The 27300-nt window shown below is 44.2% G+C and overlaps 1 protein-coding gene across 10 annotated transcripts in view; it reads left to right on the forward strand.

Annotated features, from left to right (window-relative positions):
* Positions 1-27300, forward strand: part of LOC311369525 (E3 ubiquitin/ISG15 ligase TRIM25-like) — a 67148-nt gene that overhangs the window by 678 nt on the left and 39170 nt on the right. For 8 of the 10 annotated variants that reach the window (XR_014640123.1, XR_014640124.1, XR_014640125.1 and 5 more), the window contains exons 1-2: positions 1164-1738; positions 2785-3864. Coding sequence is in view for 7 of the 10 variants with exons in the window: in XM_084487739.1 (XP_084343865.1) it covers positions 1531-1738; positions 2785-3864 (1288 nt within the window). In the remaining 3 variants the exon portion in view is untranslated. Of the gene's footprint in view, positions 1-1163; positions 1739-2784; positions 3865-4203; positions 4318-10029; positions 10700-27300 lie in introns of those variants that run through there. The other 2 variants (XM_084487737.1, XM_084487745.1) reach the window with 2 other exon arrangements.

The following is a 27300-nucleotide window of genomic DNA, read 5'->3' on the forward strand; positions in this document are numbered from 1 at the left end:
AAATTACCCTAAAAATGATTTGGCCAGAGGATGATGTAGATATGGTAATCTATCCAGTTTCTAAAGCCGATAGGCGCACATTAATCACACATTTAACAGGCATGACATTGGAATGTCTGCAATGTCCCATCCTGAATAGTATGGGCTTAAATTTGTCTCATTAATATCTGTAAACGCACAGATGGTGATCTACAAATATTTTTGATTTGCACACGTGTTTTGCTATCCACAAATACAAATTTATAATTTGTAACTTGTATTTTGGTTTTTACATACTATACGTAAATATATTGTGTTTTTGTAAATACACAATTTTCCATTTGTAAAAACAAAAAGCCATTTGCAAAACTGAAAATTCTGCTCGTGAAGTATGACGTATGACGTATGACGTTTGTGGATCATTACTCACGCACGCGCATCTCTTTCCTCACTTACGCATTTTTGAGACATTCTTGTCGAAGATCCGCACAGATCCACAAGCAAATAGCTCTTGATTCACAAATGGCCCGCCCTCCTCAACCAGTAGGTGGCAGTGTTGTTCTATGCATTGATACTGCATTGGTACTTACATGACCAACAGGCTGACAGGCTGTTGGTCATGTTTGATAAAAAAGTACATAAAGTGCTTTGGGGTCAATTCTTAATTTAAACATTAATATTTTTAATGATGCACCAGGTTAGGCAAGGCAACTTTATTTATATAGCACTTTTCATACACAAGGCAGACTCAAAGTGCTTCACATATTAACATTGTCATACAATAAAAAGAAAATAATAGATAGTAAAATAAAAAAAAAAGAGTAAAATAAATAGAAATAAAGGCTAAAGTTAAAAAAGCATTTTAGAAAGTGCAATGTATTTAAGATCAGATCAACAGTCTCTCTGGTATACCCACGTGGTATACCCACTTTCTCTGGGAGTCCAACCCGGATTCTAGGACTCTAACCCTGACAGAACTCTGGTCTCAAACCCTTCAAAGTTCATTCAGGTTAGAGTAGGGATGTAACGGTTACCGGTGTAACGGTAAACCGCGATAAAATTGTTGTCAATAACAATTACCGTTTTCATTTCAAATAAAATTATGTTTGGAATAAGGCTGTTTAAAATAACGGCGTTAGGTAACGCTGTTATTTTTTCAGTAACGGGTAATCTAACTAATTTTTCCGTCGTTACAACGCTGTTAGCGTTACTGACAGTTAAATGCGGTGCGTTACTATGAATTGATTGAATAAACTGCGTAATCCGAATGCACCCCTGGCTGCACACACAAACTGCTAGTGAGGACGGAGACCGGGTGGGTTAACGACGAGATAAGCGATTATGATTGGCTAAGGCAGAGTCGTGTTTCATGGTAGCCAATCGGAGCCAGTGTTTTTACACACAAGCCAGGATACGCGTGCCACACGCACACACAAACACCAAACAGATTCGACAAAGCAGTAGATAGTAGTATATTATAGAGTAATTCAGTTAATAACTCCGTTATATAGGAGTTCAGCGGACGATCAGCCTGGGCTTCCCTCAAGCCTGATGTGCGGGGAAATGAACCAGATCTCAGTTCTCTCTGTCTTAAGTAGTAGTAGTCGTCGTCGTAGTAGTATTTATACACAAGAGTCAAAGTACAAAACAACTCCCGCTATGGGTTGTAGCCGGGCGCTGAGCGGGGGAAGAGGAGGAGAGGAGGAGGTCGCTGTCACGGCGATCTGCGGAGGAAGTGTCGGCGGGAGACGGAGAGCGAGTAATTGTTTACATATTGTTCTTTATGTCTTGAATGTTTGGATTAAACCTGCGCTACTGTAAATGTTCCTGACAAATAAGCTGTTTACACGCTGAACCCTTGTTCCTTTGATGTTAAAAGTTGCACTTTTGATAATATAAGTAAATATAATAAACACTTAACTATTTCAGTTTCCGTAGGCCTATCAGTGCTTTCTGAACATATTGAACACACTTTTAAAAATACTGCGATAATACCGAAAACCGGGATAATTTTGGTCACAATAACCGTGAGGTAAAATTTTCATACCGTTACAGGTTAGAGGGTTCCCTGTACAATTTACAGCATTAGTTCTGTGAGAATTTATAAAACAGGTGGCTTAAATCAAGCAATCTGATTGGTTCCCAACTGTTCTATATTGCGTGTATACCGTTCAGTTTACAGTTCAGTATCACTCCTCAGACTTTCTCACTTTTTCAAAATTGAGGGTGTCTATGACTTTCATTTTGCAATACTTATGAAAGCAGTAGATCACTTCAGTCAGTGAAATATGCTTATTAGATAAAATCTGCAATTAATCGATTACGGACGTCATGACTATTTGAATAACTTCCAATGTTGTGGTTTTGTGTCATTTGGATACGTTGTATTTGAACCTCTAGTTTTCAGGGACAGAAAAAGTGCTTCCATGTTAAAAGTGAAAGTGTAGCGTTGTGACACTCGGCTGTTTCAACTGGGCAGAAGTCTAAGACTTCTCACCCTATGCAAACTTTGTTTTTGGACACATACTTATCCCATATTTTAGACAATAATTGATATAAATGTACTTTGAGAATGTATAATTCCTTTAATTTAAATTAAACTAAATAATCAGACAAATATTGTAAGGTGCGTCCAAAATATTGACCCCTCATCCTCAGTGAAGCTGTCCTGTCTGCAGGACTTCATGTTGTACCTCCTATTGGATGAAGATTTCAGCTTGAAACAACAAAATATATAACGTATAAAGCACTTGCATTTGAACAAGTTCAAACTGTTATTTTACTATTGTTATCCATGTTTTCTAGGAATGGCCTCTGCTACTTCCTGGTCTGAAGAGGACTTCTCCTGTTCCATCTGTCTGGATGTGTTCAACAGCCCAGTCTCCACACCATGTGGACACAACTTCTGTAGAACCTGTATTACAACGTTCTGGGATGACCAAGTCCAGTACAAATGTCCTGTTTGCAACGAGCTGTTCCACACAAGACCTGATCTACGGGTTAATACCTTCATATCAGGGATAGTTGATCAGTTTAGAAGTTCTGCACCAGTCAAAGAGCAGCCTTGTGTTGAACCAGCAGAAGTTCCCTGTGACGTCTGTACTGAGACCCAGCTGAAGGCCGTGAAGTCCTGCCTGACGTGTTTTACCTCTTACTGCCACACCCACCTGGAGCCTCATCAGAGAGTCGCTGGCCTGAAGAGACATCAGCTGGTCGAGCCTATGGACCGTCTGGAGGACAGGGTGTGTAAGAAACACGACCGACTCCTGGAGCTCTTCTGCCAGACTGAACAGGTGTTTGTGTGTGTGTTGTGCACAGTGACGGACCACAAGTCCCATCCTGTTGTACCTCTAAAGGAGGAATATGAAGTGAAGACGGCCCAGCTGGGGAAGATAGAGGCTGAAGTTCAGCAGATGATCCAGGAGAGACAACGAAAGATTAAGGACATCAGAGACACAATGGGACGTAGCAAAGCAGACGCAGACAAAGAGATAGCCGATGGTCTGCAGGTCTTCACTGCTCTAAAGCGCTCTGTTGAAAAGTGCCAGGATGATCACAACCAAACGGTTAAAGAGAAACTGAAATCCACAGAGACAGAAGCTGAAGGCCTCATCAAAGAGCTGGAGCAGGAGATAGAAGATCTGACCAATAGAAGATCAGAGGTGAAGCAGCTCTCATACACTGAAGACCACCTCCACCTCCTCCAGAACTTCAGATCCCTGAAGGATCCTCCACCCACCAGGGACTGGACGACGGTGGAGGTCCGTCCTCCGTCATACGTTGGGACCTTGAGGAGAGCCCTGGATCAGCTGGAGGAGACACTGAACATGCAGATGGGGAAGGTGCCTGTCCCTAAACCAGATGTAAAGAAGAAGAAGAAGAAGTGTAAGTGTTTGTTTAGTTTGATTCGTCTTAGGGTTGTCCAATGATCCAGAATGTCTCCGGTATGATACTGTGCCACACCGCCCATACCACTGTTCGGTCATATTCTTTTTGAAGAGCAATTGAACCCAAAATTGATGACATTTTATCACTGTTACTAAAACAAGACCAATCATCTCGAGAACATGAATGAAATCCTATGTTCTTTGTCTCCCCAAAACACGATGTGATCGTTCCACTCTGCTCTGAACACAGGTGGTGTTCTTGAACACCATGTTCTTGAATGTCTTCCCAATCAGGGTCTTCATATTGAACCTCTTCTTGGCTTTCCTCTGCTTGTAGCCTCACCAGTCTCTCCCCCTACTAACCTCGTGAGGAGATCCCAGGATCAGCTGGAGGAGACAATGAACATGGAGATGAAGAAGCTGGCTGACCGGAGATCAGCTCTAAACAAGTGTAAGTATCTGATTAGTTTGATTTAGGGCTGTCAAATGTACATTCAATATTCTTAAAATATAAAGATTTATTTTACAGAACAAAATGAAACATGTCAAATGTTTTTCCCTGAAGACAATTGGTAACATTACTATGTCGTAGTCTAACCTATAGCATCAGTTAACAACTTGACACACAACAAACACACTTTTTTTTACTAGTGCTTATATAACGCATGAACTATGTGTAGTAATAATAATTAGTAGCAATTAATAAGTAGTGATACATTCCTTATTTTTTATTTTTACGATGTGCGTGCGTTGTCAGATCATCATCATTACGTGATTGAAGGGTAGGGAGAGGACAGAGAGGCAGTGGATCGGTGGGAGGTAGTAGGCAAGAAATACAACCCTTATTCAATCAAACAGAGCCTATGCTGCTATCAACCAACGAGGCTGTTTAGGCTTTTAACTATACGTGTCCTACTGTTAATAATAATAATAATAATAATTCATGAAATTTATATAGCGCTTTTCAGTGACCCAAGGACGCTTACATTGTGGAAGACATAAAAAACACGAAAAGGGTGATGACAGTCAGGGGGACAAGGGCAGGGGCAGGGATGAAGGTGGTCATGGGTAGGGGAGGTCGTAGGCTTGGGAAAAGAGAGAGGTTTTTAGAGTGGATTTGAATGTGGGAAGTGAGGGAGAGTCGCGGACAGGTTGGGGAAGAGAGTTCCATAGTCGGGGGGCTGCCCTGGAGAAGGCTCTGTCACCGAATGTTTTCAGTTTGGAGGGTGTTAGTGAGAGTGGAGGAGGATCGGAGGGCTCGGGAGGGGCGATGGGGGATGAGGAGGTCAGACAGGTAGGGCGGGGCCAGGTGGTGGAGAGCTTTGAAAGTCAGCAGGAGTATTTTGAAACTGATACATTGTTTGATGGGGAGCCAGTGGAGAGTGTGGAGAACAGGAGTGATGTGCTCACGGGACCGGGTGTGAGTGAGGAGGCGTCCAGCAGAGTTTTGGACCATTTGGAGTCTATGGAGTTTGAAGAATATGTAGTATGGAGTATGGAGAATGAGAGGTGATGCCAGTGAGGAGGGAGTTGCAGTAGTCAAGACGGGAGGAGATGAAGGCGTGGATAAGGGATTCAGTAGCAGGGGGGGGGGAGGCAGTGTTTGATTTTGGCGATGCGGCGGAGGTGAAAGTAGGAGGTCTTGACAATGGAGCTGACATGGGGATCGAAGGAGAGGGTGGGGTCCAGGATAACACCAAGATTGCGTGCCAGGGGGGAGGGAGTGATGGTCGAGGCGTCGATGGTGAGTGAGATGGGTCCAGTTTTATTGAGAGTGGATTTGGTGAGAGGAGCTCTATTTTGTCGCTGTTAAGTTTGAGAAAGTTGTGGGTCAGCCATGTTTTTATTGTAGAGATGCAGGTTTCGATGTGGGTGAGGGGAGGGTTTTGGGTGGTTTTGGTACAGATGTAGATCTGAGTGTCATCTGCGTAACAGTGGAAGTCGAGATTGAGTTTGCGGATGATGTGACCAAGGGGGAAGAGGTAGCAGATGAAAAGAAGGGGGCCGAGGACTGAGCCCTGAGGGACCCCCTGTGTGACAGGAGAGAGGGTGGACGTGTGGCCAGAGAGGGAGACGAACTGTTGCTTGTCGGTGAGGTAGGAGGTGAGCCAGTCGAGTGCGGTGCCCTCAACACCCTGTTGGCGCAGCCTTTTGAGGAGGATGGAATGGTGTACAGTATCAAAGGCTGCGCTGAGGTCTAGGAAAAGCAGGATGTTGAGGGCACCGCAGTCTGCAGAGGTGAGGAGATCGTTGATTACTTTGACAAGGGCAGTTTCGGTGCTGTGAAGCGGGCGGAAGCCAGACTGGAGGGGTTCATAGAGGTTGTTTGACTGGAGGGGTTCATAGAGGTTGTTTGACTGGAGGTGGTTGTGGAGTTGAGCGGCGACAATGCGTTCCAGAGTTTTGGAGAGGAACTGCAGGTTGGAGATGGGGCGGTAGTTGGAGAGGTTGGCTGGATCAAGGGTGGGCTTTTTGAGGATGGGGGTGATGGAGGCAAGTTTGTAGACAGAGGGAACATGACCAAGAGATAGGGACTGATTGAAGAGGGTGGTGAGGTGGGGGGTGAGGACAGGGAGGCAAGCCTTGGTTAGAGTCGTTGGGAGGGCGTCGAGAGAGCAGGTGGTTGTCTTGGACGCAGTGATGATGTCCAAAATGTGGGAGGAGTCAACAGGGGAGAAGGCAGTGAAAGAAGGGAAGGGTGGGTGGTCAGGGAGGGGGGGGGGGATAGGAATGGTGGGGGTGGAGGAGTTACTAACGGCGGCAGTCAGGGAGCTGTTGATTTGGGATATTTTATGGTTAAAGGCGAGGAGGAAAGAGTTACAGAGGTCAGGTGAGGAGGGTGGATTAATGTCCGGCGGCTGGAGCAGTTTGTTGACGGAGGAGAACAGGATGCGGGGGTTCCGGTTGGTGCTGTTGATGAGGGTGGAGAAGTGGGCGGATTTAGCAGCATGGAGAGCGTCACGGTAGGAGGAGATGTGATGTTTGTAGGCTTCGGCGTGAATGGTGAGGCGGGTTCGCTTGTATAATCGCTCGAGTTGGCGGCCAGTCTGTTTCATGGTGCGGAGTTCCGGGGTGTACCAGGGGGCGGAGTTAGTGAATGAGACAGAGGAAGTCTTCCAGGGGGAAAGGGAGTCAAGGGAGTCAGAAAGGATGGAGTTGAGCATGATGGCATAGTCGTCAGGGGAAGAGGGGGCAGAGTCAGGGGGGAAGGCAGAGGATATGAGCTGGGAGAGTGAGAGTGGGTTGACTGATTTGATGTTGCGGTAGGAAATGGAGCGCTTTTTGGGATTATGAGGTGAGGGTAGAGGACCAGAGAAGAGGATGCAGAGATGATCAGAGAGTGGGAAGGGGAGAGGATGGGGGTTAGATACGGGTAGGGAGGCGGAGCAGACTATGTCGAGGATATGGCCTTTGGTATGGGTGGGGAAGTCAATGTGTTGGGTGAGGTGGAAACAGTCGAGAAGGGAGAGGAAATCAGATGTCAGTGGGGCGGTCGGCTTGTCCGTGTGGATGTTGAAGTCACCGGTAAGTAGGAGGCGGGAAGAGAGAGAGGACGCAATGGTGAGGAGTTCAGACAGTTCAGAGAGAAAAGATGGGTGTGGCTGCAGAGGACGGTAGATTAGAACAGTGGTGATAGAGTTGGGGAGGGAGAAGGCAAGGTGTTCAAAGGATGAGATCGATGGGAGGTTGAGGTTCAGTTCAGTGATGGACAGGGATTGTTTATGAAGAACGCCAACGCCTCCCCCTCGGCCAGAGAGGCGGGGTTTGGAAATGTAACTGTAATTGGAAGGAGTGGCTTGATTGAGAGCGTAGAAGTCCAGGGGCTGTTGCCATGTTTCACAGAGGAGGAGCAGATCCATGTTATTGTCCAGTAGCAGTTCAGATATAACGGGTGATTTGTTGGAGAGGGAGCGACAGTTCAGCAGTGCGAGGGAGATGGATGGGGGGGCAGGGGAGGGGGAACGGAGGTTAGTGAGGTTGGCAGTACGGCAGGTGGGGGTGACGGGGGGGCGAGAGTTAGTCCAGAGTGAGGGGATGGGTGAGCCATGGGGGAGGTGTTGGTTGCGAGAGGGGCCAGAACCTGGATGGATGTAGCGGCGTCGGCGGAGGATTCCGGCTGTGCTGGCTGCAGGGGCAGCAGCAGCAGAGAGACGATGGTTATTGTTGAGGCGGTGAAGGTCAGCGGCGGTGTAGCTGAGTGGGCCAGAAGTTGGTGGAGTAGAGGAGAGAGTCCTAAGAGTCTGGAGTAGCAGGAGTGATAATCCAAGGTGGAGACGAGACATGACGGCGGATGAAAGAAGGCCGGGTAGTATATTGGTGGTGGCTAGTAGCTGATTGGCTAGAAGCAGGGAGGCAGTGAGTTGTGTGTTGTTGTGTAAGACTTGCGTGGATTTCTGACTAAAACTTTGCGGACGCCAAAATCTGGAAAGCTGATGCTCACAAAAAAATCTGGATGTATCAATCCTTGCGTAAGCACGATTTCACACAGATTCTCTTTGTACATCCCAATTAACGTGAAATTGAGCGCACATGCACAAGCCCGTCTCTCCACCCATTTCCATCTCCACCCGTCTCCTCCCTCATTTAATATGCTAATTAGTATAAATAAACCTGCAGTAGTGCGCTCGTTAGGAGAAAGGAGAAAATGGAGAAAGGAAGAAAAAATAACTTTAGTGAATGTGAGGTGGAGGTGCCGATTTCTGAGGTAGAGGCCAGAAATAAGATCTTGTTTGGCTCTCTTTCCTCCGGAATCAGCACCAAAAGCAAAAAACTGGCGTGGGAAAACGTTGCCGGGTCGATCAATGAGGTTGGGGCCGAAAGCCGAACTGTGGCTGACATTTAAAAAAGTGGTCGGACAACGTCCACTATTGTAGTCCACTATTGTAGTCCACTATTGTAGTCCACTATTGTAGTCCATTGTTGTAGTCCATGAGGGAGAGAGAGAGGCCGTTTCTCAATTTGCGTTCTCGTCTGTACTTGTGTACTTTGCGTTCTCGTGAAACGTCATCAGTCGTAGCCCAAGTACTGTTCCAATTCCAAGTACGCATCAAAGTCCAGTACAGTCGTAAAACCCGTGTGTGTTCTCCATGCGTTCTTAAACTGGCCGTTCCACCGAGGACGCATCGGAGGTGACTTGTGTGGACTTGGACCGTTAAATATCCCAGGATGCATTTCGCATTCCCATGTTTTAAAATATTAGTATGTAAGCTATAATAATAGGCTATATATAGGAACATTTGACATATATAACAAAAATGTAGGCCTATTCATTCAAAATATTGACATACTATTTTAAAATTAAAGAGGCTGGGGTTTTGTTTAATAGAATTTGTTTTTATTGTATAAGTCGCTGATAGAGGAAACCCAACACAACGGCAACGAAAATCTTGGTCGGATCCATCCGATCGTGTGTGTGTGTGTGTGTGTGTGTGTGTGTGTGTGTGTTCTAATCTGTGTCATTTCTCGCTCATTCGTTATTATTATTATATCAATAGTCTACTCTCCAACTACATAGCCAGTTAGGCACGCGCATCTGTACCCTACATATAAAAAGTTGTGTGAATAGCTTATACACACGATAAGCATATCTTTTCATTTATATTCATTCAACATATTGACATACTATTTTAAAATGAAAGAGGCTGGGGTTTAGTTTTATATCATTTGTTTAAATTGTTCAGTAGTATATGCCTACATGAGGGCGTAAAGCAGTTAACAGAGCTGAGGTGATGACGTCATCGAGACCGCTGCTGTTCCAATTGTAGGTGCGTACTCGCGTCCTCGGAAGTCTGTACTTGGAAGTCCGGACTGATTAAATATTATTGAAGATACAAATGTGTAGATTTGTTTAATAGTTTCAATGATGGTAAACGGTTGAATTTTGACCAAGTTATGATGGCTTAAGTGGATGAAGTGTTGAAGAGAATAAAGCATGAATCAGCTGTGTGTGTGTGTGTGTGTGTGTGTGTGTGTGTGTGTGTGTGTGTGTGTGTGTGTGTGTGTGTGTGTGTGTGTGTGTGTGTGTGTGTGTGTGTGTGCCTGAGCGTCCTCGGATTTAGCATCCTAGCATATCTAAGATGTCAATGCTTCCAGCAGTACTAGTGATGATGATGATGAAGATGCAGAAGGGTTCAGTAGCTCATCATGTCTTGTTCTCCATCAGATGCCTGTGAACTCACACTGGACCCAAACACAGCCTTCAGACTCCTCTCTCTGTCTGAGGACAACAGAAAGGTGACGCTGGTCAGAGAGGTCCAGTCGTATCTGGATCACCCAGAGAGATTTGACTCCCAGTACCAGGTGTTGTGTAGAGAGGCTCTGACTGGCCGCTGTTACTGGGAGGTAGAGTGGAAAGGAGGTGTTCATATAGCAGTGACATACAGAGGAATCACAAGGAGAGGAGGGGGTGGTGACAGCCAGCTTGGATGGAACAACAAGTCCTGGAGTCTTGTTTGTTATGATGGTTACTCTGCCCGGTACAACGGTAGACGGACAGACATATGTCTCCGCCCCGCTGGCTCTACCAGAGTAGGAGTGTATCTGGACCGGCCTGCTGGCACTCTGTCCTTCTACAGAGTGTCCCCAGGTGGAGGAGGGTCCTCAGACACACTGACACACATCCACACCTTCAGGACCTCCTTCACCCAGGAGGACCTCCTCCCTGGGTTTGGGTTCTCTATGTTCTCTCCATTTTTAGGTTCCTCAGCTTCTCTGTGTGAGTTATAGTCTCTCTCTCTCTCTCTCCTCATCCCTCTGTCTGAGGACACACGTGAACACAAACACGCATATATGAACACACACTCATATATTAACACACACACTTGCATATATTAACACACGTACATATAATAACACACACACACACACACACACACATACACACGCATAAACACACACACATAAACGCACAGACATGCATATATAAACCCACAAATATACAGACACACACACAGTAACACGCGCACACACAGACACGTATAAACACACGCGCTCACACACACACGTGTATGTTTTTCTTGGGCTTCTGAAAGTTGATCTTGATAAACCCTGAAAGGAAGAGACTTTAAGATCTTCCATGAGGTTAACTAAGCAGGTTTTACAAAGACTATTTCTAACATCAAATGTATTTTAAATATTGATCGATGGCTAATCTAAACATTATATTACAATATTTTGTATATTTTCAGACATTAACAGTTTCATACAAAAGGGCTCTGATAGATTATTTTAATAAGCCAAATATGGAACCTGATTTAAAGCAGATTTAATATTATATTCATAATGCAAGCGGTCTGGGAAAGGCTATTGATCATGTTGTGATGACTTTAAACTGAGCATTGATTCCTTGTGTTCTGTTGGGAACAACACAGCAGCAGAATATGTTCAGTTATTAAAGATATGTGCACACCTGTTTATGATTAGTAATGTCTGCTGCTTCTATTGTTTGAGTCCTTGTGTTTATTGTGTATGTAACTGGTTAATAAAGCATAATGGTGATAAACAACAGTGGATCCACTGAATGTTCTCATGTGTTCAGCAGAGGATCAGTTCACACTTTAAGGTCGGGGGTTCACTGAATAAAAAGCACAACAGAGGCTTCGTCTACACAACATTAATAATCAGGATACCAGCAAGTGCATTTCCACATCAGACTCATACGCCCGATGCAGAACATGGAGAGAGTTCTAGAAGCGAGCCGACAGGAAACAGACCCCGGCTGCTGGCGTCTCTCCAGAGACGAGCCTTGCAGGCTGGTTGATGCACCGCCTCCCCGTCTAACAGGACCCTGAGCCTCCATGTTGAAGCACACAGAGGTGTGTGTTTGAGGCGCTGGTGCTGAGCTGCAGAGGAGGAACCTCTCCTTCTCTGGGTGTGTGTGAGAGGGCCCATGCAGGCCACCGTACCACAGAGTCAGACCAGGACCTGTTTCATGAAGGTCATCAGTCACACCACGAGGTGACCCTCTGTGTTTGTGATTCTAGGGCAGGGGTGGGCAACAGTTTTAGTCTGAGGGCCACAGTTACTTTGGCAAAGTAAGCGGAGGGCCACACTTTGGACGATTGCAATTAAACATAGTTACACGATTAAATGGTACAAATTAATTAAGTGCAAATTATGTATTAGCTACTTTACAGTTGCCTCGACTTTGCCAGCCTATTTCAAGGCCTCACATTTATTTTTGCTAAGCCTATCTGACCTTAGCTACTCCAAGGTTACAATAACTGGATTTACTTTCAAGGATTGATTTACTACACTACCCTGCATATTGTTCAACTGTCATTCATACCAGCTGTAGCTCTTCAAGATAGATGAACTATTAACAAAACTGTAAATGTATGTGTGCAGGTCACATTAACATACAGACTTAAGGCAGACTTGGAATTATCAAATTGATTTGAGGCTACCAGAGGGAGACCTTCATCACTGAATCACCATCACTACATGCCTATCCAGCTGATTTCAGTTGTGATTATTCATCCTCATCCTCATCCTCATCCTCATCTGCTTATCCGGGGTCGGGTCGCGGGGGCAGGAGCTCAAGCAGGGGGCCCCAGACTTCCCTTCCCCGGGCCACATTGACCAGCTCTGACGGGGGGATCCCGAGGCGTTCCCAGGCCAGTGTTGAGATATAATCTCTCCACCTAGTCCTGGGTCTTCCCCGGGGTCTCCTCCCCACTGGTCGTGCCTGGAACACCTCCCAAGGGAGGCGTCCAGTGGGCATCCTTACCAGATGCCCGAACCACCTCAACTGACTCCTTTCTAAGCAAAGGAGCAGCGGCTCTAATCCGAGTTCCTCCCGGATGACTGAACTTCTCACCCTATCCCTAAGGGAGAAGCCAGCCACCCTCCTGAGAAAACTCATCTCGGCCGCTTGTATCCGCGATCTCGTCCTTTCGGTCATCACCCACCCCTCATGACCATAGGTGAGGGTAGGAACGAAGATCGACCGGTAGATCGAGAGCTTTGCCTTGCGGCTCAGCTCTCTTTTCGTCACAACAGTGCGGTAAAGCGAACGCAATACCGCCCCCGCTGCTCCGTTTCTCCGGCCAATCTCACGCTCCATCGTACCCTCACTCGCGAACAAGTGATTATTCATTTTTTTGTAATTTCTTTCACATAGTAATTTAAATATTTTATGAAATAGAACACAATTTAAGTGAAGATCAACTTCATCACACTTATGTCAGTTTGAAAGATATAAAAGGGCAACATGGAAGTCAACTTTTCTCTTTTTTGCTGCACTCATTTTGACATTGTTGTGACATTGTGACATTGCTCCGGTGGGCGTCCTGGAGCTCTTTATCTAAATAATATAAGATAATATAATATATAGATATCTATATAATAATATAATATATTATAAATATATATATATAAATATCTATATAATATAATATATAATATCACCGCCAAAAGCTGTGTGCGCCTCCAAAGTCCTTCTAGGCAAGTCCTCTCACTCGCGGCCATCTTGGCCACGCCTTTCGGGCATAAAAAACGCACAAAAAATGTTTGAAATCACGATGAAAAACAGACTAAAATCGCTGAAAGGGTTTGGTTTGGGTTTTTAAAAGCCCTTTTTCTTACAGGTAATCTTGGACTGGGCATGCGCAATGCTTCACGACACAGTTTTCATTTACGGCATAACAACACCGGCACTGCACTGACAGCAAGTTAGCTTTAAAAGTTAGCTTTTGCTGCCGAGCCAACAAGATAACAGGTAGTCGAAGTTTTCCAGTCGATGCTACTTGTGCCGCTCCAGCTGCTGGTTCTTCCCTCCTGATTGAAAATAATAAGTGTCGCAAAAAGCGTGACCGCGTAAGACCTGCAAAATGATTGGAGCAACGGCACCGGAAGAGGCGGGACATGTGCAAACAACTGCCATCTTGGCTTTTTTCAGTGATGTGTCTCCTCCTTCTATAGTGTCTCTGGCGCCTCCAGATGATATTCTGAATCGTAACGACTGCGTCAGGTTCTCTAACGTCTCTGGTTCTTCCACTTCCACATCAATCTAAAGTTCAGACTGAACTGCGACATGCCCATGTCTGTTCTAGGGCAAGGCATGACGATAAAGAAGGATTCATTATTAGGATATTTAAATCCCTGCCTGCAGTGTCGTCTGCGGCCACTAGGGGGTTCAGTGAGCCCCTGAACCGACGCAAACTGCGCCTCTGGTGTTCAGCAGATGTTTCTATTTCCTGTTTCTTCAGTCGAGGTCCTCAGCAGATGTTTCTCCAGAGCTCAATACATGCACCTGCTGACACATCGTCATGGAGGTCTGTCTTAACTCCACAATAGACAATAGGCCACTTCATCTAAATCACAGGCTCCATGTCAACTGTAGCTGCGATAGGAACCATAAACACACTTTATTACTGCCTGCTTTCAGAGGGTCTCCTGATGATGATGACTTCTCTCCTCGCTGCCTCCACAAACTAGTGCTGCTGAGCTGAAGGGAACCTTTCCTCTGGACCCTGATGGACCCCTCCACGCCCTCTCTGGAGGGCGCTCAGCCCCCTGGTCCCTGGTCTCCATGGTAACCAAAGGTACAACGACCGCTTAACGCAGCGAGTGGTGTGAGCAGCCAGGTGAATATGTCTGGTGAGGGTGATCCCGGACGGTTACCACGCCGATTAATAACCTAATCTCTGCTGTCGGACTGGGAGCTACGGAGTATGTAAGAGGGAGGGGGGATTCATATCTCACGTCCTGATAGTTTCATATAGGCTGCTGTGTGTGTGTGTGTGTGTGTGTGTGTGTGTGTGCATGTGTGTGTGTGTGAGTGTGCGTGTGTGGAAGAAGTGGAAGTGGAAGAATGCAAGAAGAAATGGAAACCCTTCAGAGACCAAAGGAGAGGAGAGAGGAGAGGACCACAACAAGTGGAGCGGAGGGTTGCAGAAGAGGAGGTGGAAGAACACGGGAATCCTCTCTTCCACGGAGCCTCATGTGCAGCAGAGGAGCACTCCTTCAACATGGAGGAGGAGACAGAGAGAGGCACCTGTTAGACCTCATCATTCACCAGTCCACACGCCTATTCACTGCAATGGATTCAACAAACTGTTCTTTGCCTTGCTATGGATCTTTCTGTTTCCTGTTGAGCCTGGAATGGAGCTGACACCATCAGCTCAGGAGACTGACGCCAGACACAGACACAAGACAGACTTAACATGAATGTACTCTACACGTTTACTTTCCTGCATTTGAACCTTTTAGCTTCATGCATTGAGCTAAGTGAACTGGTTACAATTGTTTCCACACGGTATGTCAGACAGGAGCCTCTCCCTGAGGCCATGGGGACTGAAGGAGAAGAGGAGATGCCAGGACCCCTGAACCAGCACACTCTAGCGGTCCGAGAGACCCCCTCAGCACACACTAAAGGGCTCAACCTCCACCGCTGCAGCCACCAGAACATGGTATCTACACATTTTTTAAGTACAAATTTAATGACTTTCAAGACCTTTTCAAGACTTCTAAAAGGAAAATTTAATACCAATACCGCTGCAAAAAAATCGAGACTATACACTATATACTCCGTTCATTATGAGTTTTATTCAGTTTGAGTAACGAATAACGAGTAACGAGTAACGACAGCCATCTTACCAAAAACAAAACTTATGGTATAACAATGACAAACAAACAAAATATACAAAAATACTTAAATATAGTGCAAACACTTGAAAACATTAATTGAAGGCAAAAAAGATTAATCGCTCGGGCTTTGGCTGTGCTTTTTATTGAATGTGTCGCAATTCAGCACTTTTCATTTCAATGTCATTATCTATGACAAGCATCTCCTCCTTCTTGTCCTTTGCTCGTCTCCGCAGAGCGTTGGATTTGGCAATCAGGGTTGCCATTTTGGTCCCGGCCGTATTTTCTGCTTGCTCTGCTAAGTTGTCTGCTTCCTTTCGGAGACTCTCGCAGACTTCTTCTGTACATTTTCTTTTGTTTTTTAGTTCACCAAGGCATTTTTCTGCTCTCCTTCTTTTAAGCGTTTGCTCATCCTTTTCATTTGTTTTTCTTTCCTCTTCCAGGTAAGCCCTGTATCTTGTACGTGCAGTTGCACAGTAGTTGAGCAATTCTTTTGTTAGAGGCACTCTGGTCACTGTGCCATGCACTTTCACATGGTCACAGACAAGTCTCTGTGCAATGATGGTGTCCTCAGAGATGTCTCCACCTCTTTGTTGATGGAGAACCCCGCTCAACTTCTGCTTGGCCATGGGACAGGAGTGACAACTTTTTACAAAAACTCCAGAGCTCAGGGTAACCCGCGCTGATGTGTTGGTGTAAAAACACATCAACTCTGGAGCCTTGGCCTTGTGGACTGAAGGACATAAAGTTGACCTTGATCTTTGGCCTCTTTGAAAAGGAATGACTCAAACTGCTGTGAAATCACATCACCTGCAATTAGATGCAAACAAAATGTGTGTAAATATTCACACAATATCAATAGCAAAATAACATTAATCAGTCAGTAAACAATTTTGGTTTAGCAGGTGTTATTCTAAGCAAATTACAGGGTCATGCCTGACTGTAGCAGAAGGAATTTTGTTTATTTATCTGACAGTGTTTCCCACACATAGGCCAATGTGTGGCGCTGCACCAGATTGAACGAGCGCCACAAATTGATTCCGCTTTTCTTATTTATTTTTACTTGAACGCGATTTTTAAATGTAACTCCGCCAGCCCGTAATCGCGCCCCCGTAATGCTGCCAGTCCGACGTGTTCCCATTCCGACAGTCCTGTGCGCGTATGCAAATTAGCCATGTGCGCCAAACAGAAGAAGGGCCCTATCTTGCGCACGGCGCAATTGACTTTCTACACCGACGCATGTGTCGTTGCTAGTTTGCACCTGGCGCAAAGCTGATCTTCCCCCGCAGCAACCAGGCACCACTACACTTGCATGTTAAATATTATGATGTCAAAGATTATTCATACGTGTGAAACTGCATAGAAATAGCGTGTGGATTGTGGAAACATTTTTTTTTCTCCAAAGGGCTGCATGAATGAACATGAATGAAGTATAGTAGGCTATGCCATGCGTTAAAATAATAATAACAATAATACATTCGAGCAAAGTATATTCCAGGCTTCCAAAACAAAATCTAGTTTTAGGGTAAATGATTGGTTAAATGATTTGGGAAAGAACAGCTGATACAGCGGTAAGTTGTACTTTTAAATCAATGCATCTGCAAACACCGTACAGCAAACACATATGTTCTTGACCCAGACATCGTGTACAAGCCCATTACTTTTAGGATTGAAGAGTATTTGATCGTGAGAAAACAGTTTTACCGCAAGTGAGTATTTAATAGAATGAATGAATGCGGGTGATGCTTGGTGCGCGTGTGTGTGCGCGCCCATCTGTCTAAACACGCAAATTAAACACGTAAGTGTGAGAAGGAAATCGAGTCAGTCGACCTGCGATAAGCAGCTGATTCTGAACGGACTCGTCTTCGAGATGGACGTGTTCTAACGCATTTTTAATCAATGAAATGTTAACACAACAGTATATATCTGACCATTTAATTTTCGAAATTGTAGGTGAAGCCGAGCTTTCCTTGCAGTCGAGAAGAACAAACTAAGCTCCAGCGAATTACTACAATGCAGAAGTAGTGGAGAATGGCGAAACACAGCAACTCTAGCCTACTCTCAACCAAATTAAAAATAATCGCCGCCCGGTGCAGCAGTGTGAACTGCCCCATTTTTAGAACGTCTCAGCCCGTCTCGTCGCAAGGAGTCGCGAGTTGCAAGCAGTTGCGTCGCAAATCTTTGGTCTGAACTGGGCTTTAGCATTATAAGCAGTGGCGGTTTTAGGCACGGGCGAAAAACGAGACACACGAGAAAGAAAATGATCCGCATTTTCTATTAACGATAATGCCCCCCCGTCAACAAATCCGCCACACATTGCTACCTGGTCTGTGGGAAACACTGTAGGCCTATCTCATGTATTTAACCTTAAATCATGAGAGGGCCATTGAAGGATCTAATTTATGGGATTACTTAAGCCAAGAAATACACCATAAATAAAAACATATCGACAGACAGAAAACGCAAATGAAGGCAAAAGAAATGCCCATTTTAACAGGGATATACATGATAATAACAATAACCAAATAAGACCAAAGTAACATGTAGGCTAGTATAATATAAAAGGGAATACATAAATGCATTAAAAAAAAGCCACCTTCTGCATAGTTTACCTTGAAATGTTCCAGCAGATCATCCGCCGTCGAATGGCCCAGGAACTGCGAGCCAAAGAAGCGGGACTGAACGTGGGTACCAGTCTCATCCGTTGTCCAGTGTCTAACGTGCAGGTCGAGCTGTTTGTTTTTTGTAGATCTGTTCATGCTCTCATCGAACATGATCACAAACGCGTCCTCATTAACCTTGGAGATCAGCTGCTTTTTAATGTAGGGCGCAAGTCCGAACCTCACAAAGTAGGCCGTTTTATCTTTCCCGCAGCTGAATGTTTTGGCCAATTCAGAGTCCGGGAACATTTCGGCAAAAACTGAATTGATATTTACATTAGAATTGTAGGAGTGGTGGTGGCTCACGGTGTTTAAAACCCACAGCACTTCTGCCTTCAATACAGATGCCGTAGAGAACGCGCTGAATGCAGTTGTTACAGCTGGTGTGGGTCGGCTACTTGATGCGGCTGTGGGTTCGCTTGGTGTTGAGACTGTCGGTCGGCTCGGTGTTGCGGAGACTGTCGGTGCGGGCATGTTCGGAAATATTTTCGCAGCAGCGAACGGGTCAATGGCCATATTCGTTTTCTGAACTTTTAAATAGCGCTGATGTTTCTCTGACCTCATGTGGGAATCCAGGGCTCCACAGCCCATTGTTCCAAGTTTGAAGGTTTTCTTACACAGCTCACACCGCGCCTCATGCTGATCAGCCGCTGGTTTTAGCCAGCCGCGATATTTATCTTCTTCTTGCCACTTATAATTAAATCTACACTTGCCCATGGCTACAGGGATTTGCAACCATGGATTTAACAGCGTCGTATGCAACCGTTTCTCCTCTTTCCCGCGGCACCACAGAATTTATTTTCGGAGATGGAGAAACACTATTCTTCTACGTTAAATTACTTTATCTCAAAATTTGGATTTCTCTCGTAACTCCTGGAAAAATGGCGCCAACTATTTGAATATTTCCACGAGTGATTTTGCATAGGGACGGAGGGACATGTCCCGACCAACTTTTGGAAAGAAAGGATTGTCCCTGCCAATATTTTGATTTATTATTTAATATAACTGAAATGTATTTTACATAATGCATTTAATATATATTTTTTGCGAACTCATTCATAATAGGCTATTAGGCATAGATTTTTGCCGACGCGTGCCCCTCAGCGTCGAACGTTGCCTGGCAACGGACGATCACGTCGAACGATGACGTAGGAATGTTCTCCTCAACTCTCGTGAAGACGAAAAAAAACGTTCATACTCCGCGTAGCCTACCACTAGAGAACGCTCCACCGTTTGAGAACCACTGTTCTAGCGTATCGGTTTGACCAACCGGACATTGTAGGTTGTAAAATGAAACGTAAAACTGAACAAATATACAAGATACAAAAATAGAAATTAAACAAAATACACCCGCTCATTAATTCTCCCCCCGATTAAATTTAATGCCGCCCACCCAATAATTCCAGACTTTTTAAGACATTTAAGGCCTTAAATATGGAAACTTAAATTCAATGACTTTTAATACTTTTCAAGATCCGCGGCAACCCTGCAGAAGGATGGCCACCGTCCACCTCAGCTGACTGAACAGCAGCAGCGCCTCCTCTGGGTTCTAGACCAGCCTAATAACGAGGATCAACAGTTCTCTGAGCCTCGTACCAGCATCCAGAGGCTGGACCATGAATCAAAGTCTACAGTCTGCATCGGCTTTCACAAACTGATGCATGAAGCAGAATTGTTTAAGTCCCCAAATCCTGCTCCATGCAGTTGTTTGTGAATAGGTTATATATTGTATTCCAAAGACTATCAATGTTTTAATGTTTTGATATGTCAAGTTATATTTTTTGTAACTTGACAAAATAATTAAATAAACCTTGTTCCATTGGTAATTATTGCTATTATTATTATTGTTATTATTGACAAGTTGAACATTTGTTATGTTTTGTTAACATAATTGAATTAAATATAAGTATTTCAAATATGTAGTTAGATTGTATGTAGAAAATGTTGAAAATATATAGTAAAGTTCTCCCAATTATTCTTTATAAATTAAAATCCTACATTGTGAATTTTTCACAATGAATTTTCAATGTTAGGTGCAGTTAGTTTTATTCTGTAATTTACCTTGGCTAATGTCAACCTAAACTCCTGTAATGGTTCTCCATGCATATTATTTAACAATATTCACGTAATCCACCTATGTTAATATATTATACAACATCAATATTGCTACTAAGTATTTTAATTGTATTAACTATGTGTACCGACTGCCCCCTACAGGCCATTATCAGCTCCTACAACTCAACTACATTTAAAAAGTGAACTGATCGGTTGTTTAACCATGTTTATGTGATGACTTCTATGGAATGCCACGTGAGTCAAAATGAGAAAATAAATAGATACATTTGGCTATGAAATAAATAAATGAAGCATCTCCTCCCATACCTTCTTGTGTATCTTCATGAATAACACATCAAAAATCGTAGAAAAAATATTTTGAAGAGAAAACTTGCAAGTGTAACACCAAATATATTTTTTACGCTTACTATGTCCAGTAATCATTATTCCAATTGCAAAACATTTTTTCAAAAATATAATTAGTAAAAAATAGATAAAACCATGTGACCATGGTGAAGAGACACTCATGAAAGCTTAATTTATTATTTCATAATAAATAAGGGAAGCCGAGAATGATGCCGGGCTGCCTGAAGCCACAGACCTCCTCCGCCCCTCGCTCTGGAGGAATGGAGACGAACGAGACGTTGAGGTGAATTATGTACAACAGGGTGGAGTTAGAGAAATGCACGTTTCAGAGGACATGTCTACAGTGGTAGATAAGAAGAAGGGTTGTGTACAGAGAGTATAAGACATTCTATTTAAATAATATAGATATACATGTAATATATATATATATATATATATATATATATATATAATGCACAGATTTATGGGCAGGTTATGGAATATAACAATAAATGTACTGTGCAGTTTTGGGTGATAACAGTGCAAGGGCATTGGATAAACCTCACATTACGTTTTCAAGGGTTTCTTTGCCTTATTGATGCCTTTCAAAGTTACACAGACTACTTATATACTATATGACTGAAAAACCTCCGTTCCTGAAAACATAAGCAGGCTGAGCTGTGGGATTCGACCACACTCCCAATCTCCTCTCCCTACGTCCTCCCCTCTCCCTACGTCCTCCTCTCTCCCTACGTCCTCCTCTCTCCCTACGTCCTCTCCCTACGTCCTCCCCTCTCCCTACGTCCTCCTCTCTCCCTACGTCCTCCTCTCTCCCTACGTCCTCCCCTCTCCCTCCAAACCAAACTCCCCCTCCAGCTGTCCCCCATCAGGGCTTTAAAAACTAAATAAATCAACTGGTTCCCCACAATCCCAAAGTCAGAGTGAACAACTCTCACGACCACTGAGGACATCACACATCACATTTACCTCAGTATTTATTTTATTCACATTTGCGTAGACTCTGTTGTTTAATTTAAAAAATCATTATTCTCACACACAATGCTGTTGTATTTACAATAGCAATCTCCCCCCCTCCCTCTCTACGAGGGTTAGGGTTAGGGCTCTCTCTTACACTGCAATGCATTTAGTACACAGTATTTATTGCACATCAAATTAAAAATATATACATCCTTCCCTCCTTAAAATCCCAAAAGTACTAACTGACAACTTTATAAAACTAACACCAATCCGATTGCTTATTGGTAGACTCCCCTCTTAAATGAGTGCACAGTGTAGCAGCCGATTGTCAAACAGATAAAAGTATCAAATCAAACTTCAAATTATACTAATCAAAGGGCCACTGTTGCACCATGGGTTGTGGTGTACGCGGATGGGAAAAACATAATGTCCAAACAGATGTCCAGTTTCAACAAAAAGCGTGGTTTATTTAACCAAACAGCGAGCAAACAAAGAACAAAGAAAATTCCTGTGCCTCTCCCGCTCCGGTAAAAAACCATTTGCCCACCCAGGTGCATGCTGGTCCCTTACCGACAGCCTACCTATATAACTTCAGGTGCCCCCCTACCGTGCCCAAATGAAACAAAACACAAATAATAAACAAGAAACACCTAAAGTAAACAAATAATAAACTAGAATACTAATAGAAATCTAATCATAATGAAATCAAGCAAATTGACTGAGAATAACCAAAAACTAAATACTCACTAAACAAAATAATAAACTAAACAGCACTAAGTACTACAACTAAATAAATAGCTCCAACACTCCGGCCCCTAATTGTGCACTAAATCACAATTACTTTAATTTATCAAAGGAGCTATTCCCTCCACCCAATCTATGACTAGACAGTTCATGCATTAGCTTCAGTTCACTTTCTTCTTTATGATGTACCTGAAACAACAAAAGAGAGAGAGAGAGAAAAAGAGGGAGGGAGAGAGAGAGAAAGTCCATGGTGTCACATTCCTGCTTCCAACAGCAGGCAGAGCTTCGTCACAGGCCTCTCCAGAATGCTGGTCCTGGTCCGAAGGCGCACAGAGCGTACCAGGCCCTTTGCATCTGCTCTCACATCCAAGATTCTCCCCATCAGCCAAGATCCTCTTGGGGCTGCAGCGTCTGCAATGAGGACGATGTCTCCAGGAACGAGATTTCTCCTTGGTCTTGTCCATTTCTGTCTCTCTTGCATCATTGGTAAGTATTCAGCAATCCATCTCTTCCAAAACAGTTCTGCCATGTATTGTATTTGCTTCCACCTTTTCCTGATGTACAAATCATTGCGATCAAACAGTCCTGGTGGCATGATTGGCTTGCCCTTTAACATCAGAATGTGGTTAGGTGTGAGTGCCTCCAGGTCGTCCGGGTCATCAGAGACTTTAGTGATGGGTCTGTCATTCAATATGGCCTCAGCCTCACAAAAAACAGTTTGGAGCCCTTCATCATCGAGAATTTGCTGTTTGAGAACTGAAGTCAGAACACTTTTCACAGAGCGAATCAGGCGCTCCCAAACACCACCATGATGGGAAGCTGCTGGTGTGTTAAAGCTCCATTTTATGCCATCCTGGACCAACGCTCTCTGAATTTTGCCATGATTTAAACCAGCCAGACTTTCCTTCAGCTCCCGGTTAGCTCCAACAAAGTTTGTGCCGTTATCAGACCTGATGGTGGAGATTGGGCCTCGTCTACAGATGAACCTCCGGACAGCATTTATACAGGAATCTGTATCCAACATATGTGCCACCTCCAAATGCACAGCACGGCTAGTCAGACAGGTGAAAAGCACTCCATACCTTTTAAGAAGACTTCTGCCTCTTTTAACCTCAATGGGCCCGAAATAGTCAACTCCAACATCTGTGAAAGGGGCTCTATCAGGCACCACTCTTTCCTCAGGCAAGTCCGCCATCTTCTGTTCAATTTCCCTCTGTTGCGTCTGCAAACAACACAGTCAGATATAACTTTCCTTGCAGCAGAGTTTGCATTGATGATCCAGTACCTCTGCCGCAGCCTGGACAGCATGTGATTTCTTCCTGCATGTCCCAGTTGATGATGAATATGACGCAGAATCAGTACGGATACATGCAAATCTTTGGACAAAATGACTGGATGTTTGGACTCTGTTGGTAATGCTGATTTATCCAGCCGACCACCTACTCTGAGGATTCCATTATCCATCACCGGATCCAGTCTGTACAGAGGACTCCCTTTTGCAACATTTTTACAACCATTCTTCAATGAGGAAATTTCAGCTTTAAATTTGTGTTCTTGTACATACTTAATGACTGACTGTTCTGCTTTTTCCAGATCTTCAGGAGTCAAGATTTGTCCTTTGAGTGTGGCTTTAAAGCTCTGAATTTTCCTTTTCACTTCCTGCTCTTTTGGCTCCAGCTTGTCCTGGCTGAGATATTTAGAGGCACACAGCTCCTTTCTCTTCTGTCCCAATAACACAAGAGTTCTCTTGACCTTCAGCAACCAGGCAACAGACCTTTTTAGTCTCGTCCAGGATGAAAAGTAACAGAGCAGGCGATCTGTGGCACTTTCAGAATCCACAACAACAGAATTTACAGTCAACTCCCTTTTGACCTCTGGGTCATCTGCAGGAATAACATGAAGATCAGCATCCAATTTAGGCCAAACCTCCTTTGGCTCACAGAGAAACTTCGGCCCATTTATCCATCTCCTGCCTGTCAGGAAATTATCTGCCGTCATTCCTCTTGATGCATCATCTGCTGGATTCTCCTTAGAACAAACATATCTCCACTGATCAGTATCTGATGCTCCTCTGATGAAGGAGACTCTGTTTGCCACGAAAGTTTGAAATCGTCTGGTTTCATTACAGATGTATTTAAGAACAGTTGTGCTGTCGGTCCAGAAAACTGACTTTTCCAGCTTAAGTTGCAACTCCTTCTGAAGCATCTTGTCAACTCGAACTGCAAGAACTGCTGCTGTGAGTTCCAGTCGAGGAATTGTTGTCTGCTTAAGTGGAGCAACTCTGGCCTTTCCCAACAGAAATGAAACCTGAACGCTGTCATCCTTTTCCAGTCTCAAATAGGACACTGTTCCATATCCAACTTGGCTGGCGTCAGAGAAGTGGTGAAGCTGTGCAGTGGCAGGGTCTCCAAAGTCTCTGGGTTTCATACAGCGATCCACATTGAATTCAGCCACCTTCTGAAGATCCTCCAACCACTCAAACCACTTCTTGGAGAGAGAATGGGGGATAGCTTCATCCCACCCCAAGCTTCTCCTACAAAGCTCCTGTAACAACAGCTTGGCTGGAATGGTGAATGGGGACAAAAAACCTAAGGGGTCATAAAGTGAGCTGACCACTGACAAAATACCTCTTCTTGTCTGTGGCTGTTCTTGCACTGAGGTTCTAAACTTGAATTTGTCAGTTTCAATGCACCACTGTAGCCCCAAAGCTCGCTCCATCGGAAGCTGGTCCACATCCAAATCCAGCTCCATCACTTCCTTTGCTCTGCAGTCTTCAGCAATTGACAGCAGCACTGTTCGGCTGTTGCTGATCCATTTGGAAAGATTAAATCCTCCTTTGTGACAAAGCGCAGTCACATCCTTGACCACTTGCACTGCCACCTCCTCTGAGGCCACTGATTTCAAGCAATCATCGACATAAAAATTACACTTTACTGTATTGACCACTTCATGGGGGAAATGTTCGGCATTGTCATCTGCTGTTCTCCTCAATGCATAATTTGCACAGCTTGGTGACGACACAGCTCCAAACAAATGAACTTTCATGCGATGTTCCACTGGAGCCTGTGAAACGTCTCCCCCAGGCCACCAGAGAAAGCGGAGAAAGTTGATGTGCTTTTCAGAAACATGAACTTGGTGATACATTGCTTGGATGTCGGCCATTACTGCAACGGGCTCTTGTCTAAATCGAACAAGGACTCCAACTAGAGAGTTGGTAAAGTCAGGGCCCTGTAAAAGCTGACAGTTCAGTGACGTCCCTTTGTATGCTGCTCCACAGTCAAAAACAACTCGCAGCTTGCCTTTTCTGGGATGATAAACCCCGTGATGAGGGATATACCATACATTTCCATCACTCTGTTTAAGTTGATCAGAAGGCACCACTTCAGCATATCCTTGAGCCACCATGTTGTTTAAAAATGTGATGTACTCTCCTTTAAATTTACCATTCTTGGCAAACTTTCTTTTCAGGCTCTGGAGGCGCTGTTCTGCAACATGACGATTATTTGGCATGAGAGGGTTTTCCTGCCTGAAGGGTAAGTCAATGCAGTAATGGCTTCCAATTAACTTTGTGGTGTTATTCATAACATTCATAAACTTGACATCCTCTCTGGACATTTCAATCTGTTCATCTGATGACCTCTCATTAAAATCATGGTTAAACTGTTTAACCAGCATTTCTTGAAGATGTTCAACAGAGATCCGGTTGGATGTTACAGCAGAGCAGTCACTTTTATTCTTGTTGCTCCCACCACGAAGTGGACCATTAATGACCCAACCGACCCTGGTTCTGACAGCATAAGGTCCTTCATCCTGGCTGTTTATGAGCTCCCAAGGCTCCATCACTTTTGGTGCATCAGTTCCAATGAGCAGATCAACACCTTCCTCAATGTCATGAAGTTGAACAGCCTTGAGATACGACCACTGATCAACGTCCTCTTGTCGTGGAATATTGAGTGATGAGACAGGCATGTTCTTTTGTGTTAAAACATCAGGTAACTCAATAAAGTCATTCATATTCAGACCAGACACTTCCAGACCTGACAACACATGAGCATTTACTATCTTCTTTTGACCCATTGTTCTTAACAGAATACTTGTCCTTTTACCTCTCACATTCAATTTTCTTGCCAAGTTCTCCGTACAAAATGTTCCTGAGCTCCCAGGATCCAAGAAAGCATACGTCTGCACAGTTTTGTTGCTCCTCTGACTCTTGACTTTGACTGCAACAATAGAAAAAATGGAGGCATCTTCATGACCGGCCCCAATATGGCCACAGGTCTGAAACACTGCAGGTGAAACATTTGAAGAGCTCACAGACTGTTGATCAGAGGGTGTGGCTTTATCCTGACGCTCTATATGAAGGACACTTGGGTGCTTTTGGTGACACACGTTGCAATCCAAACGACTCCTGCAGTATTTGCTAGTGTGGCCTTTTTTCAGGCAACCAAAACAGATTCCTTTTTCTTTAATGAAATTAATCTTGTCCCTGTGTACTGTCATCTTGAACTGTGAGCATTGGTCCATTGAATGATTAACTTGTGAACAGAACAGGCAGTTGAGAGTGGAGGACTTGATCTTGTTTCCTGTATGTTGAGTTATGACTCCATCCTTTACTGTAGTGACGTTAGTAGCAAAGCTGCTTCCCTTTTTCCTTTGTTTGAAGTGACTAACAGTGGAAGCTTTGGAGTTGGTGAGCTGTGGGTCTTGAATGTTGCCAAAAACTGGATCTGAAGCAATTTTGACTTGTCTTTCAATAAAACCAACAAGATCAGCGAACATTGCTCTGTTACCTCTTCGTTCTTGCAGATCACAAGCAACATTTCTCCATCTTTCCCTTAACTTGTAAGGAAGTTTCACAATGATGCTCCTCATGTTAGATGGTAAGTCCAGCTCTTTCATGTTCATCAGTTGCTCTGTTAAGTTTGAACATCCACGTAGAAACAAAGAGAATGATTGCAACCCTTTAATGTCCTCACTTTTTACAGGTGTCCAGGTAAGTATTTTTTCCATGTATGCAGCTGCAATTTTGTGTTCATTTCCAAAGTGCTCCGCAAGAAGACTCTTGG

This window comes from Micromesistius poutassou (assembly GCF_964030765.1).
Source record: "Micromesistius poutassou genome assembly, chromosome: 24".
Classification (NCBI taxonomy): domain Eukaryota; kingdom Metazoa; phylum Chordata; class Actinopteri; order Gadiformes; family Gadidae; genus Micromesistius; species Micromesistius poutassou.